Source organism: Clytia hemisphaerica, unplaced genomic scaffold, assembly GCF_902728285.1.
Source record: "Clytia hemisphaerica strain Z4C2 unplaced genomic scaffold, Clytia hemisphaerica genome assembly, whole genome shotgun sequence".
NCBI classification, from domain to species: domain Eukaryota; kingdom Metazoa; phylum Cnidaria; class Hydrozoa; order Leptothecata; family Clytiidae; genus Clytia; species Clytia hemisphaerica.
The window spans coordinates 1-17,058 of record NW_027104567.1 but is presented as its reverse complement, the minus strand read 5'-3'; the positions used below and the strand labels follow the sequence as shown (position 1 = coordinate 17,058).

Here is a 17,058-nt window from a genome sequence, read left to right as displayed (position 1 = left end):
GGGTCATATCTTAATGCCGGTTTCATAACTCGGGGTGAACAGGTCAAATCTCGGGCAGGTTTTACATCTTAAGGCAATTTGTTCTGCCGGGCTGTACGGCAACTTTCAGTTGGTAAAGAACCTTGGGTGTTTGAAATACACCCTTCTTCGGTTAGCCGTTTCGTATAAAAAGTCACCAAAATTTCGAGTAAACAAAAACCATCCCATTGGCTAAAATCAAAAACATAAACAAATAAATGTCCAGAGTATGAGAAAAATGTGCTTTCTGTGCTCTTACTCTGGACATTTTTTTGTTTACGATTGTGCTTTTAGCCAATGAGATGATTTGTTTACTCGAAATTTTTGGTGACTTTTTATATGAAGCAGCTAATCGTAAAAAAAGTGTATTGGAATTATACTTTCTAATATTTCTAGTAAAATAAAGAAAAGTACATAATTATTAATTATGTACAAGAAATTTATTTATTCATTGATCTTGGCGAGTTTGGCTTTTAGCCATATAAAAGGCGAAACAAAATGTCCAAAAGAATGTGTGTGTGATTTAAATAGATTTGTTTATTGCGATGACAAGGACATCAATGATGAAAGACTTGCGGAGATTGTCAACGAAATGAATCCAATGACAGTTCTCTTGAGCCTTAATAAAAATCATATTAATAATTTCCAAGCTGAAATTTTTGGTAATTTTACCAAATTAGATACGCTCACTCTCGCACAAAATTCATTGGTCAAATCACCTACTAACATATCACTTTTTATTCCAAGTATCGATACGCTAGATGTTAGTCGCAACAACATGAGCATCATTAAACAAAAAGACTTTGAAGGATATCAATCAATTAAATATCTATTCATTCAGGAGAATGGCATAGAGAAACTGGAACAAAACGTTTTTCAAACCATCCCGGATATAATTCAATTGGATGTTTCGGGTAATAGGTTAAAGAGTCTTAAAAACGGAACCCTAGATAACTTGAAAAGACTCACGGGTATATCCTTTCATAACAATGAAATCGCGACCATTGAAAGTGGAGTATTTAGCCATCTCCCAGAGTTGCAAGAAATTTACCTCAGCCATAACAAATTAAACTCTGTCACACCTGGTATGTTTATATTCAAGAATATCTTATTGTCAAGCCTTGACTTGGATTTTAACGGATTGTCATCCATTGATATCCAAGATGGTGCTTTCAACGTGAAACGTTTGTATTTAATGGGGAACAAAATAACATCAGTACGAAAAGAATGGTTTGTATCTGTTCCTAAAAGGATAGACTTACGTGATAACCCATTGGCATGTGATTGTGCTCTCTACGATACATTAAACCGTTTTCATAAAGAAGGTCTAGATGTTAAGTATATTGAAGGTTTTTGCGATATCGTCGGTGTTTCTTTGAAAGTATTTCACGTTGAAAATAAAATAAATTGTTCTTCGTGCTTTGTGAACAAGTGCCAAAACAATGGAAAATGTCAAGTTATCGATCAGTTCAGTTACAATTGTTCTTGCGAAGAAAAGAACCATGGGGAATTCTGCCAATTTGACAATGCCTGTTTTGAAAACCCATGTCAGCAAAATGGAACCTGTCTGAAGGCTGAAAACACTTTCAAATGTAATTGTACTTCAGGATATCATGGGATTAGCTGTGAAATGAAAGATGTATGCCATTTTAGTAACCCCTGTCATAATAATGGAACGTGTCAGAGGAATGGTAAGGAATCAATGAAATACAAGTGTGAATGCAATGAAGGCTTTACAGGTCCTCGATGCCAGTTGACCCATAATGAAGATGAAGACGGATCAGCAGGACTGGATGTTGGTTACATCATCTTAATAGTGTTATTGGTAATGGCTTGTGTTGGTTTAATGGTTGGGGTGTTGGTGTTTTTCAGAAGACGAAGAAAGTCAGAGAAAGGAACCATTAATGAAATGACCATGTCTGGTAAATAATCAGCTGATTGATTTTTTTATGTATGATTGACAAACCTTGAATTGATTTATAATAAATCTTTTCGTTTGATTTTCCTTTTCAATTACTATTGGTATATGTATGATTGACAAACCTTGAATTGATTTATAATAAATCTTTTCGTTTGATTTTCCTTTTCAATTACTATTGGTATATATATGATTGACAAACCTTGAATTGATTTATAATAAATTTTTTCGTTTGATTTTCCTTTTCAAATACAATTAAAAATGTCATTTAATTGAAGCATGCATATTGATCATACGGATTAGTAAAGGAACGGATATGTTCTGTCTTAAAGGGTGCGTTTTTGGACTTTCTCAATCCCACTAAGGGTTGTAAAAATCGAAATTCCGCTACGGATGCCAATATTTTCGGCTTTTTTTAACTAGCTATCACACCTCACCAAAGACCGGGATTTTTCATTGCGTTTCTTGGTGAGTTCCAATTTGATGATTTTCAAAAAAGCTTTTTTGATGCTTCGAATGTTAAAAGTGGCGTCAAAAAAGCGAATGTTTTGGGACTAAGATATTCGAAAAAATCGCAAAGTGGAATAGACGTTAATTGCGTAGCAGAAACGCAGATGACGTCTAGTAAAGGCTACTGTTTACCTCGACTTTTATCCCAAAAATTTCACATTTTCAAAAATCGGGTGGCACACATCATTCCTCAAACTTTGTATGATTATTATAGCGGATATTTTTAAAATTTTTGTTAAAATATTTTTCCCAGCACAAATTTATACTAAATTAAAAGAACTATATATGATTGAAAATATATTTTTGAAACCTCAATTAGCACTTTGCTAAACCCCACTTTAGTGTTTGACTCACCAATATAGAACACCAGAAAATAGGACCCCCCAAAATAGGAGGAAGATAACCTGACGATATTGACAGCTTTAGCTCCATACGGATCAAACGCTGCGTGTATTTCTTTAGCCATCTTTAAAGATGCTCTACGTTGCCATAGCCACTAAAGGATTATTTTCATTAGTTTTTCTTTTTTTTAACGAAAAATCATTGTGTACATCTTTGAGAATAGATCAGTTTTGATTTTTGTATTTGATCAACCTAATTAAAATTAAACATGAATCAAACATGAAATAGCTATAATTTGAGCGTTTTTTTTCGACGAATTTATCCAAGATTAATTAGCTTGAAGTTGTGTTTCATATACATCTATTATATTCAAACATTTTAGCTGATATTTTCAATTTATTCATTTATTTTGAAAACAGAATTTCTGGTGTAATATATCTGCCCTTATTTTTGAGAACACTCCTAGGATGATAAATTCTATCTACCAGCCAGAATGGCCAGTGGCTGGGTAGCTCAGTCGGTAGAGGATTTGTCTTACAATTCAAAAACATTCTTCGTTGCCCAACCATTGTAGGCTTTGTCAATTTACTCAAATATGCCTCAGCCCTCAAACCGGGGCTCTTTGATGTGACCTACCAGTTGTCAAACAATTTTTTATATGCATAAGTCATCAAGATTACGTCATTTTTCCTATCGGAAACAACCAAAAAGCTGGAATTTTACCCCTGTGTATTACTAAAAATAGAAAAACAGAGGTCATTTTCCTTCCAGATTTTTCGGATGTTTCCGATAGGAAAAATGATAAAATCTTGACTTACGCGTATGAGAATGCCAAAAAACTGATTGACGACCAAACACACACCTATTTGTGGGTAAAAATTAAGTTTATATAACGGCATTTTATCCATACCAATGGGTCTTCTAAACGTAGTCTAAAACTGAATTTATCTCCCTTGTGACAAAATTTCTAGCTGAAATATGCTCTCAGAACACATCGGAAAAAAGGTCGCCTCGCCGGCTGCTTTCGAACAAAGCATTAATTATGTCAATAGTCAAATGTTTCACATAAAAGACTCAAAGTATCATATACATGTTTGTTTATCAATAAGAGTATATATAAACAGGGTGAGTAAACAGTAAACATAAAATATTTGAGACAATTGAAGCATTATCATCTACACGTTTGTTATTCAATAAGAATATATATAAACAGGGTGAGGTTTTTGGTTTGAGTAGTTCTGTTTTAAAATGAATTTTCTTAATTCTTAAGGAAGTCTAACTTAGATTTTATGCTTTACACTAGTTTTGTTTATAAAAGTTTTTTTAATATAAAAAAATAAGTTCCTCTATGAGTCCGGTTTTGTTCTTTTTAGTGTTTTTAGAACAATACCGAGCGATTTAATTGAAAACGACGTTGGACGTTTGACGAGTTCCTTAACGGGCCCCCCAGCGGTTTGCGTGATTGCGTGAATGGGCATTTTTGGTTGCGTGAATGCGTGAAAATTGAAAAAAAAATGCGTGAATGCGTGAATTAAAAAAACTTGCGTGAACGTGAAAATGTACTTTTCGATTGCGTGAATGCGTGAATCTGGGCTATTTTGTGCGTGAATACGTGAATTTTCCCTTTTTTCCACCAATTATGTGCAGTTTTCCCGATTTTCCAATGTTTCCCCGGACCTTATTAGAATCCCCTCCGGACCTTATTGGGACCCCCGTTTATTAATTTCTAAGAATATTTTCAGCTGTCAAAGAAAAGGTCCCTTATTTTTGGGTTTTCAAAAGTACAATTTCCAACCCCCCGGCAATTAGGTCCTCCCCCCCCGTTTATTAAAATCTCAAAAATTGCTTACTTTAATAAATTGTTCGAGTTGTTTCCTGTTGTTAACTACTCGGTTATTTTTAATTGAATAACTTTTAGATTAGCTATTTAGATTTCCTTATTTTTAACTATTCTATGACTCGGTTCCCGAGTACCAGATTGTTGATAAGGTTATTATAATGAAGCGAAAAATTACGAAAAAGGACACAACAACTCGGTTTTTGAACCTACCCCGGTGGAGGTCCTATAAATTAACCTGTGTTCGTCCGTCCGTCCGTCCGTCCGTTCGTTCGTCTGTTACCAACTTTTCTCAGGATTGAATCATAGGAATCTTTTGATTTTTGGTACAAAGGTGCAAAATAGTGGTGGCCAAAATGTCTAAAAAACGGGTTTTTTGGACTTTGTGAAAAATTGGATCATTAATTTTTTTTGATTTTTGCATGAAAGTAGGGCACCATCATAGGTAAAAGATGGCTCAAGCAAAATTTTGCAAAAAAAATTTGTTGGCTCAAAAAACGCATGTTTATCTATAAGAATTACTATTAATAAGCATACATCAATGTTCTTAGTCAAATTACTCAATTTTTTTATGAGATAGATGTTTTTTTTGCTCATGAGGGCTTACTTTTGAAGAATATGTGTGTTTAAGACAGGAAATTTTAGTTGCTTGGCGTGTTCTTGTAGAAAAACTGGCCAAATTTGATATTTTTTATAAGCACATTATCAATTACTTAGGTATTAGCTTTTCTCGAGATTGGCTTTTTCATTCTTTATGATATTTTGCACAAAGATGCATAACTATAAACCTTCGAATGTGATGGAGTCCGATTTTCAAATAAAAATGTTATTGGGCAAATTTGGGCCAAAAAACGGCTAAAAAACGGGTTTTTGGACTTCGTGAAATATTGGATCATTGTTTTTTTTCTGATTTTTTGCATGAAAGTAGGTAAAAGATGGCTCAAGCAGATTTTTGTAAAAAAAGAATTTTTCGGCTTAAAAACGCATCTTTATCTATAAGAATCACAATTAATAAGCAAACATCAATGTTCTTAGCCGAATTACTCAATTTTTTGATGAGATAGATGTTTTTTTTTTGCTCACGAAATCTTGAATATGAAATAATATTTTAAGAGCATGAAATTTTGGTTTCTAAACGTTTTTTTTATAAGAAACAAACGACTAATTTAAATAGATCGTCACTATTTGTGTTCTGAATGATTGTTAAATGGTCACGTCACGTAGATATCAATTATAAATGTGTTAAATGCATAACCAGGTAGGTCCATAAAAGTATAACTTGTTCATAACTGAAAAAAATTCCGACGGCCGATTTTCCGCCGGCCAGATAACTTTTCTGCCGCATGGACGACTATTCCGTCGACCGAGGAACTATTTCGAGGGCCGAATTTCCGGCGAATTTTGACCCTGATCCCCCCTGATACTTTCAGTTGGTAAAGAACCTTGGGTGTTTGAAATACACCTTTCTTCGGTTAGCCGTTTCGTATAAAAAGTCACCAAAATTCCGAGTAAACAAACCATCCCATTGGCTAAAAGCAAAAAAATAAACAAAAAAATGTGCAGAGTATGAGAAAAATGTGCTTTCTGTGCTCTTACTATGGACATTTTTTTGTTTACGATTGTGCTTTTAGCCAATGAGATGATTTGTTTACTCGAAATTTTGGTGACTTTTTATACGAAGCAGCTAACCGTAAAAAGTGTATTAGAATTATACTTTCTAATATTTCTAGTAATAAATAAAGAAAAGTACATAATTATTAATTATGTGCAAGAAAATTATTTATTCAATAATCTTGGCGAGTTTGGCTTTTAGCAATATAAAAGGCGAAACAAAATGTCCAAAAGAATGCGTGTGTGATTTAAAAGGATATGTTGATTGCAATGACAAAGACATCACTGATGAAAAACTTGCGGAGATTGTCAACGAAATGAATCCAATGACGGTTCGTTTCTTGAGCCTTAATAACAATGAAATCGCGACCATTGAAAGTGGATTATTTAGCCATCTCCCAGAGTTGCAAGATATAGACCTCAGCCATAACAAATTAAACTCTGTCACACCTGGTATGTTTATATTCAAGAATATCTTATCCTCAAGCCTTGACTTGGATTATAACGGATTGTCATCCATCGATATCCAAGATGGTGCTTTCAACGTGAATTCTTTGTACTTAGAGGGGAACAGTATAACATCAGTACGAAAAGAATGGTTTGTATCTATTCCTAGCTGGATAAACTTAATGTTTAACCCGTTGACATGTAATTGTTTTCTCTACGATACATTAAACCATTTTCATAAAGAAGGTCTAGATGCTAAAAATATAGAAGGTTTTTGCGATGTCGTCGGTGTTTCTTTGAAAGTATTTCACGTTGAAAATAAAATAAATTGTTCTTCGTGCTCTGTGAACAAGTGTCAAAACAATGGAGAATGTCAAGTTATCGATCAGTTCAGTTACAATTGTTTTTGTGAAGAAAAGTACCACGGGGAATTCTGCCAATTTGATAATACCTGTTTTGAAAACCCATGTCAGCAAAATGGAACCTGCCTGAAGGCTGAAAACACTTTCAAATGTAATTGTACTTCAGGATATCATGGGATTAGCTGTGAAATGAAAGATGTATGCCATTTTAGTAACCCCTGTCATAATAATGGAACGTGTCAGAGGAATGGTAAGGAATCAATGAAATACACGTGTGAATGCAATGGAGGTTTTACAGGTCCTCGATGCCAGTTGACCCATAATGAAGATGAAGACGGATCAGCAGGACTGGATTTTGGTTACATCATCTTAATAGTGTTATTGGTAATGGCTTGTGTTGGTTTAATGGTTGGGGTGTTGGTGTTTTTCAGAAGACGAAGAAAGTCAGAGAAAGGAACCATTAATGAAATGACCATGTCTGGTAAATAATCAGCTGATTGATTTTTTTATGTATGATTGACAAACCTTGAATTGATTATAAATAAATTTTTTCGTTTGATTTTCCTTTCCAATTACAATCAAAAATGTCATTTAATTCAAGCATGTATATTGATCATACGGATTAGTAAGGGTACGGATATGTTCCGCCTTAAAGAGTGCTTTTTGGACTTTCTAAATCCCACTAAAGGTTGTAAAAATCGAAATCCCGCTACGGATACTAATATTTTCTGCTGTTTAACTAGCGAGCACCCCGCCAAAAACTGGGCTTTTTTATTGCGTTTCTTGGTGAGTTCCACTTTGATTATTTAATAAAATAGAAGTCTTTTGACGCAAATTCAATTTTTTTCGCTACTGAAAGAGCTTCCAAAGTTAAAAATGACGTCAAAAAATCGAATGTTTTGAGCCCAAAAACATGGACTCATTACATTCGAAAAAGTCGCAAAGTGGAATAGACATTAATTGCGTTGAAGAAACGCGGGTGACGTCTAGTATAGGATACTCTTTACCTCGACTTTTTACCCAAAAATTTCAGATACATCCGTCGTTACTCAAACTTTGTACCCTTATAGCGGATATTTTTAATATTTTATTAAAATATTTTCCTAGCACAAATTTATACTAAATTAAAAGAACTGTATATGATTAAAATCATATTTTTGAAACCTCAATTAGCACTTTGGTAAACCCCACTTTAGTTTTTGACTCACCAATATAGATCACCAGAAAATAGGACCCCCCAAAATAGGAGGAAGATTACCTGACGATAGTGACACCTTTAGCTCCATACGGATCAAACGCTGCGTGTATTTCTTTAGCCATCTTTAAAGATGCTCCACGTGTTGCCATAGTCACTAAAGAATTACTTTTATTTGTTTTTCTATTTTTCTAAACGAAAAATCATAATGTACAATAGATCAGTTTTGATTTTTGTATTTGATCAACCTAATTAAATTTAAACATGAATCAAAAATGAATTAAACATGAAGTAGCAATAAGTTGAGCGTGTTTTTTTTCGATGAATTTATCCAAGATTGGCCTGGAGTTGTGTTTCATATACATCTAAAAATATTCAAACATTTCAGCTGATAATATTTTCAATTTATTCATTTATTTTGAAAACAAAATTGCCGGTGTAATATATCTGCCCTTATTTTTGAGAACACTGCTATGATGATAAATTTTATCTACCAGCCGGGATGGCCAGTGGTCGGGTAGCTCAGTCGGTAGAGCATTTGTCTTACAATTAAGGGCTATAGGCTCGATTCCCGGTCACTGCCAACTCAGCAGTAACTTACTGGGAGCTGAGAGTAGGTGTGGCGCTCCACCTCAGCATTCGACCTCTTAGGTCTAAGTCTCCGCCGACAGCCACCATATGAATATACTTACATCACGATATAATTTTTTTATTTTTTATTTATTTATCAGACAAAAATGATTTTTTATGTTTTTTAAACGACTGTCTTAAATGTTGCATTTCAACCTGTTTTTACGGCTTTCCCAAAAATTCTTTATTTTTCAGACCGGAGCACCATTGCAAAACAATTCATTGGAATGACCAACTAGAGGATATCACTGGTAGGGAAAATGTTTGAAAATATTTTTAATTCTAATTGCTTTTACAAAAGTGCTTGTTTCTAGAAGATTTTTGGGCTTTGTTTTATGGTAACAGGGTAATTCAAAGGTGTCAAGTTATCAGTAAATTCCTCAAAAACGGGTGGAGTTTATCTCATTTTGGCTCAAATAAATCCTTAAATCGAAGACTTTTATAAAATGAGTGAATGAGCACAATAGTCAATATAATAATTGTCAATATTGCATTGTCTGAGGGGGGGGCACTGACCTTTTCTTGTCCATTTGAAAAGTGGACCCTGTCAGATATATGAATATTTGGTAAATTTGGGACCCTTTAGGAGCAAAAGATTTCACCCTTTTCAGCAAAAATGACGAAATATAAACAAAGAATTTCTAATATCCACCCTGAAAATTGTCCAAAATAACCAAAAGTCGGTCCTGTCTGATACAAATCTTGAAAATTAGTAAATTTGGGACCCTGTCAGATATCTTTAGAGCCTAAAAATGGGACCCTGACCAAACACAAAATGTTACAATAAAAAAATAAATTTTAATTGTAATTCTCATTCATATCAATAATTTGTTCGCTTAAAGAAATTTACATGGAAAGGAAAATGCTTTATACCAAAGATAAAGCTGTAATTAAAAATCATACATAACTTTAACTCAATGATTATCAGTCTTAACTGCCGTACAGGAGGTCGGGATTCGATTCCCACTTGGAACTGTGGTTCAGTTGGGACGTGATTGTACCATTGCTCGGGTCAATCCATATCATGTGAGGGGAATTGGGTACCATGCTCTGATACAAGAGTGTGTAGGAGAAATGCATCGCTGTGTTTTGTGGTTACTAATACTTGCCAGGTTCGACAATTCGAGGATGTATTGTCCTCTCGAATCATTTGGGTATAGTTACTATACACCTGCAGCTCGATGTTTCGCAAGCATGAGTTGTCAGAGAGTCAGGTACACTCAATGATTTCCCTATCCAAGGATGTGAATGTGTCCAGAATAGGGCCTGTTACATTCATCGGAAAGTTAATTTTTCTCCTCTTTCTATTTCAAGACGGTGTATTGAAGGAAGACATGTTCGAAGAAGTCGTGTTACCAGTGGAACCAGTCAAAGGTGGCCGATCTTCATTGCTCAGTCAACTTCTTGAAGAAACTTTATATCAACCATCAAATCCATATCTTGAATTCGCAAAATTTGATGGCGAGGTATAATGATGTAAATTTAAAAGATCTGTGTGATTGGACTGGTCTTATTATAGTATTAAGGACTGTCTAATAGTAGCGATCAAATTTCGAATTTCGACCATCCCAGTTTCCTACAAATCTGTACCTTTTGGATGACCTTTACTGGTCATTTACCCGTTCTTAAAAGATCTGATTTTAATTACATTAAATTGCTTGGAGAGTCGCATATAATTAACCTAATTATTGAGTGAAATGCTAAAATATAAGGTTACCCCTCTCAATCCAGTGTTCTTGGTGTCGTTACGTCGGTATATGATTTGGTCCGCTGCTCATAGTAATTAGTAATTAGTACATTTACTCACCATCCGGATAAGGCTATCACTGTGTCTCCTGAACAATCGGCCGATTGGTAGTGTGAAGATTTCTATCACAGAATTACAACGCAATGGACTGTGTTCGAATCCCAAGCACTTCCAGGCAGGGTGTTAGGGGAAATATGGTGATAGACTTCTCTACCTTCACTCATATAGTAGGTTGTCCTTGCAATTATTATTTTGGACGGATTAGTTTTTACAGCAGTCAATTTTTTTGGAATTTGTTTGCATTGCCTCATTGTTTATTTTTTGGCTAAAAAAAATTAATTCTAAGATCAGTAATTTAGGGGAGACAAGTAGTAAATTAGATTTAGGGAAATTCAATTTTCTGGATGGCAAAAAAACAAATGATAATAAAAACTTAATTTTACAAATTTACTAAATTTTCTTTATACCGCAGTCCTAGAATTCCCACAAACTTATTTCTACATTTTTGATTTGTTGATGACACAGGGTTTAGACGAGACGTGCTCAACGAAAACTATTCATTTCTTCTTACCATTTCTGCTGCCGTCTGCTGATGTAAGTTTCATTTTCATTTCCATACTTTGTAGATCACCAATCACAGTTTTTTTTATAAGAACAAAATATATAAGAATAAGGCTTCGATGACCAAAATATTAAGAACAAGTTAAGAATAATTTAGAATCTAAAACACCCAAATTCGAAGGAACATAGACTAAAATGCTCATAAAATGTTAAAAATGAGAATAATTTGAAAGCATTTTTAGTACGTTCTTTAAAAAAAACGTGTGATTGACTGTTTTACCCCTGGCAATCTCTTAAGATTTCTAATGCTTTGCCTTTTGATTAATTGTTGTTGTTTTTTGTACTGTTCTTTCAGAGGTCAGGCCAGCTTAAAAGTATCCCTTGTTTTTTTTCAGGATGAGAGAGGTGTAATTATTACAATATGTGTCATAGGTAAATCTTTTAAAAATTCACTAGTCCAACAGAACATAGCTTTATTCTTAGCCGAAATTCCTCCCCTTCAGGTAATGCAATAAGCTATATATAGATCTTATTCTTCCTGCTAGAGACGGCAACAGTTAAAGATGTCAAAGGTTTGGTTCTTTGCAAAGCATGTTTGAAAGGAAAAGAAAGTAGCATACATGTAAGTACATTTCGCGATTTTTGCTCTTTTTCGCGAATGTTTCTGCCAAGTAAGAAATTACACGAGAAATTTGCGAAATTCGAATTTTTTCCCCGAAAAGTAAACTTTTTTTGTTTTCAGTTTTTGTGCATTTTTATCGCTTTTTTGCCTGCAAAATTAAATAACATTCTAAAAATTCGCGAAAGTTGAATTCGTGAAATTTCGCGATTTTGCAACCTTGCGAAAGTTTCTTCCCGCGAAGGCTTCTGTTCCTAAAGTGTCTGCCACCCAGATGCAGAAATATTCATCCTACACGCTACAGCTCTAAAGGTCGGGAAAATTTTCAACATCTGGAAGGTTTAGATTACGGAATTTTGCTTGGCCGCGTTTGAAAATTTGCATGGAGTATGGAAACGATCAGTCGCAAGCTAGCCTGAGCTAGCAACAGGTTCGGAATCTGCGGCAAATCGTTGAGAATACTTCTCCGAAAATATAACAAATCTGGTGCAAGTGGTGCGGAATTATGTGAAATATAAACAAACCCTAGTTTAGCCTAATTCACTTATGATTACAACTTAAAACCGCATGAATTTATTGCTAAGTCTTACTTACCTGGACATTATGGATAAAGATTACACTCACCTCCATAGTTTTCAGAGCCTCAAATATAAATTTTCATTGTGTAAAATTGCAAAATTGACCTATGGCTGGCACAAAAGTGAAGTTTCCACCCCAAATCGTAAATATAATACATTATACCTCTGCAAAACCAAGTTATACTAGGTGATGTTAAGCCATATTTGCATCTTTCGATTTGTCTGTTTTGTATATTCTTGTACCGCTGCTAGAGACTTTGACTGTTGTCGGTTGTCTGGCGTTCAGTAGTCAATTTGAGGACAGTACAAGATTAACCAAAATGAAAGTTAATGAAAAAGGTATAAGAGACATACCTGCTGTTTCTAAATGGTTTTTAAGTTTGCCTTTGAGAAAATTCAGTTAAAGCTTCAGTCAAAGTCAATATGACAATGGAATGTTTTTTTCAAAAATTACATAATGCAGACCATCAATTTTGACGCTTTGACGTTGAAAGTGTTGAATCTAGGTTAAAACAAATGGTCTGCATTTTTGTTGGAGCAAGTAAATTATTGGCGTTGCTTTTGCAAGACCAGCAAGAAGCTCCATATATGTGTAGATTGGCTTTAAAATATTTCAATTTTTGGACCTACCCCGGTGGGGTAGAGGTCCTATAAATTAACCTGTGTTCGTCCGTTCGTTCGTTCGTTCGTCTGTTACCAACTTTTCTCGGGATTGAATCATAGGAATCTTTTGATTTTTGGTACAAAGGTGCAAAATGGTGGTGGGCAAAAACGGAGCCTGATTTTCAAAAAAAAAATTTTTTGGGCCAATTTGGGCCAAAAAACAGCTAAAAAACGGGTTTTTTGGACTTTGTGAAAAATTGAATCATTAATTTTTTCTGATTTTTTGTATGAAAGTAGGGTACCATCATAGGTAAAAGATGGCTCAAGAAGATTTTTGCAAAAAAATTTTGTTTGCTCAAAAAACGCATGTTTATATATAAGAATCACTATTAATAAGCATACATCAATGTTCTTAGTCAAATTACTCAATTTCTTTTATGCGATAGATGTTTTTTTTGCTCATGAGGGCTTATTTTTGAAGAATTTGTGTGTTTAGACATAAAATTTTGGTTGCTTGGCGTGTTTTTACAGAAAAACTGGCCAAATTCGACATTTTTTTATAAGCACATTATCAATTACTTAGGTATTAGCTTTTTCCAGATTGGCTCTTTCAATCTTTATGATTTTTTGCACAAAGATGCATAACTATAAACCCTCGAATGTGACGGAGCCCGATTTTCGAAAAAAATATTTTAGGGTAAATTTCAGCTAAAAAACGGCTAAAAAAAGGGTTTTTTGGACTTTGTGAATTATTGGATCATTGTTTTTTTCTGATTTTTTGCATGAAAGTAGATAAAAGATGGCTCAAGCTGATTTTTGTAAAAAAAGAATTTTCAGCTCAAGAAACGCATCTTTATATCTATAAGAATCACTATCAATAAGCATACGTCAATGTTCTTAGCCAAATTACTGAATTTTTTGATGAGATAGATGTTTTTTTTGCTCACGAAGTCTTGAATATAAAAAAATATTTCAATAGCATGAAATTTTGGTTTTCAAACGTTTTTTTATAAGAAACAAACAACTTATTTTAATAGATCGTCACTATTTGTGTTTTGAATGATTTTTAATGGTCACGCTCACGTAGATATCAATTATATATGTGTTAAATGCATAACCAGGTAGGTCCATAAAAGTATCACTTGTTTCTTTTCTTTCTTCCTTCTTTAGACGGACATCAACAAATACGGTGTTTGGATTGCCGAGGATGACGGCACTGTCGATAGTGAATTCCCTAGTAAGTCCTTTATCAAGTTCAAGAAAACAATTTTTACGAGAATTTATTTTTGTGTGTAGAGGTTCTCTCTATTGTATCCTTGAAACACAAATGCAATAGCTAATAACGAAGATCTTTAAAAAGTGAATTAAAAGCATACAATTCTTTTACTTACCTGATTACTTCTTTGTTTTGCTTTCAAACTTAATTCTTATTCTCATTCTCAACGTCAGTCAGTTGAGCTAAAATCTGAGAAAGTCTGACTGTGTGTTTGTCTGTTTGTGACCCAAATACTTTGGGGCAGCCTGGAGAATTGACAAAAATGGTCGGATTTGGGTGAAATTTGGCACACTTGATCCTTGGGTGAATATCTGGGGATGTTTTTTCATTTTTTGAAAAATTTGGGCCTATGAATAATTTGAAGCAACTAAAGATGAGCGAGCCCAGTGGGTTGCGCACGTTCGATTTAATTACACCATTTTGTATATTTATAGTGCTGGATGAGAAGGAGGCAATCTCAAAGTATGGATTCCAATTTCTTGCTGTTGATGAGGTTTGTTTGAATTGGCTTCAGATCAGAGCACCGAATTCTAAAGCTAAGATTTGAATTTCCGATACCATAAAAGGACCCACGCCGCCGAAGAGGCCAGATGGGCCAAGGGCCCTCATATTTTTTCAAATAAAGTCTTATTTCTGAAATATTACGGTTCGTACTTTCAATAGCTTAGTTTCGAGTCATATCAAAATTTTCTCCCGTCGACGCTTGGCGGTTGCGCCGATTAGCACTAATCGCGATTAGTTAATCTGACGTTCGAACAACGGAAGTTAATCACCGGGATTAACTAATCGAAATCTAATCGCGATTAGCGTTAATCGGGATTTAATCTATAATCGACTTTTGAACAACGGGGCCCAGATACTTAAAAACTTAAACGGCAGACCGAACTGTTCGAACTTAAACGATATTTGCATTCCATTTTACCTGATCTTTACAATTTTGATTAAACCACAGTCTAATCTTTATTCCAGAAAGACAAAGATAAACAAAACAAACCCAGTCAAAAGAATGTTCCCGTCAAAATGTAAGAATAATTATTTGTCCTGTATTTTTACAATTATGATTTCTGGCTCGAACAAGGAGCCTGACCGTTTAATTTTTAAGAATATTTTCAGCTGTCAAAGAGAAGGCCCCTTATTTTGCTCTGATTAGCCTGATTTTAGCCTATATTTACGTTATTTTGGGTTATCAGAAGTACAATTTCCAACCCCACCGTTTATTCGAACCCCCTCCGTTTATTTGGCACCTAATAGTGGGGTTGTCTAGCATAATTTAACTCGAGATATTTCATGCGCAAGTTCCACTTTTCGCCACATTTTGGTCTAAAATTGACCATATATAGCATCTTGCATGAATTATCTTGAGTTAGGTAATGAAATGGGCTATACCCGTTTAAAAGTCTTCTATATAGTTTTTCGAGAGCTTTCGAATGGTATACTTGATAATGTCTGAAAATGAGTTTGAAATATTCAAAAAATTTTGCCCTTAGGGTTTTGCCTGGGAAAAAAAAAGAAATGCCCCAAAAAAAGGATGTTCCACCAGTGGGATTTTAGGGGATTTTTTCCTGAGGCATAACCATCCTATAGAGAAGGTCTGGAGAAAATTTCAGCTGGATCTTATTTTTATCCTACAAACAGCCTGTATTTTTTGTAACACGACCACACTATAAGAGTAGTTTTTTAACACGCATACAGACCCTTGCTCTTGTTAGAATTTTGTTATAAATAATCTACTCTTTTGGACCTAACCCGGTGGGGTGGAGGTCCTATAAATCAACCTTTGTCCGTTCGTTCGTCCGTTCGTTCGTTCGTTATTAGCTTTCCTCGTGATTGGCTCATTAGTTTTTTCTGATTTTTTGCACAAAGATGTGTAACTATAAACCCTCGAATGTGACGGAGCCCGATTTTCGAAAAAAAAAAACTTTGGGCAAATTTGGGCCAAAAAACGGCTAAAAAACGGGTTTTTTGGACTTTGTGAAAAATTGGATCATTAACTTTTTCGGATTTTTTGCATGAAAGTAAGGTACCATTATAGGTAAAAGATGGCCCAAGCAGATTTTTTCAAAAAAATTTTGTTCGCTCAAAAAACGCATGTTTATCTATAAGAATCACTATTAATATGCATACATCAATGTTCTTAGTCAAATTACTCGATGTTTTTATGAGATAGATGTTTTTTTTGCTCACGAGGGCTTACTTTTGAAGAATGTGTGTGTTTAGACATGAAATTTTGGTTTCTTGGCGTGTTTTTATAGAAAAACTGGCCAAATTCGATATTTATTTATAAGCACATTATGAATTACTTAGGTATTAGCTTTTCTCGAGATTGGCTGTTTGATTCTTTATGATTTTTTGCACAAAGATGCATAACTATAAACCCTCGAATGTGACGGTGCCCGACTTTCGAAAAAAAAAATTTTGGGGCAAATTTGGGCCAAAAAACGGCTATAAAACGGGTTTTTTGGACTTTGTGAAAAATTGGATCATTAACTTTTTCTGATTTTTTTGCATGAAAGTAAGTAGAAGATGGCTCAAGCTGATTTTTGTAAAAAAAAAAAAAATTCAGCTCAAAAAACGCATGTTTATCTATAAGAATCACCATTAATAAACATACATCAATGTTCTTAGTTAAATTACTAAATTTTTTTGATGAGATAAATGTTTTTTTGCTCACGATGTCTTGAATATGAAAGAATATTTCAAGAGCATGAAATTTTGGTTTCTAAACGTTTTTTTATAAGAAACAAACGACTAATTTTAAATGCATAACCAGGTAGGTCCATAAAAGTATCACTTGTTGACATTGA

General features: G+C 34.2%; 2 protein-coding genes across 2 annotated transcripts; both read left to right on the top strand.

The window, feature by feature from the left end:
• Positions 1-418: 418 nt before the first annotated feature.
• LOC136823406 (slit homolog 2 protein-like) lies at positions 419-7,573 on the top strand. Its single transcript, XM_067079591.1, has 2 exons — positions 419-1,946; positions 6,387-7,573. The coding sequence occupies exons 1-2, from the start codon at positions 446-448 to the stop codon at positions 7,532-7,534; spliced, it is 2,649 nt and encodes an 882-aa protein (XP_066935692.1). The 5' UTR covers positions 419-445; the 3' UTR covers positions 7,535-7,573.
• Positions 7,574-8,987: 1,414 nt separating this feature from the next.
• LOC136823413 (target of rapamycin complex 2 subunit MAPKAP1-like) lies at positions 8,988-15,276 on the top strand (the record flags this gene model as incomplete). The annotated part of the gene is made up of 8 exons (XM_067079599.1): positions 8,988-9,121; positions 10,185-10,336; positions 11,143-11,211; positions 11,574-11,610; positions 11,724-11,800; positions 14,149-14,215; positions 14,689-14,747; positions 15,224-15,276. Coding segments are annotated over exons 2-8 (494 nt in total), but the record flags the coding sequence as incomplete, so codon positions are not given.
• Between the last annotated feature and the right edge of the window lie 1,782 nt (positions 15,277-17,058).

What these genes read in the sequence shown, in the direction of transcription:
- LOC136823406 (XM_067079591.1), top strand. Translation starts at nt 446, where the DNA reads ATGTACAAGAAATTTATTTATTCATTGATCTTGGCGAGTTTGGCTTTT. An exon ending in AATGACCATGTCTGGTAAAT is followed by an intron (nt 1,947 to 6,386) that starts AATCAGCTGATT and finishes CATAATTATTAA; the next exon opens with TTATGTGCAAGAAAATTATT.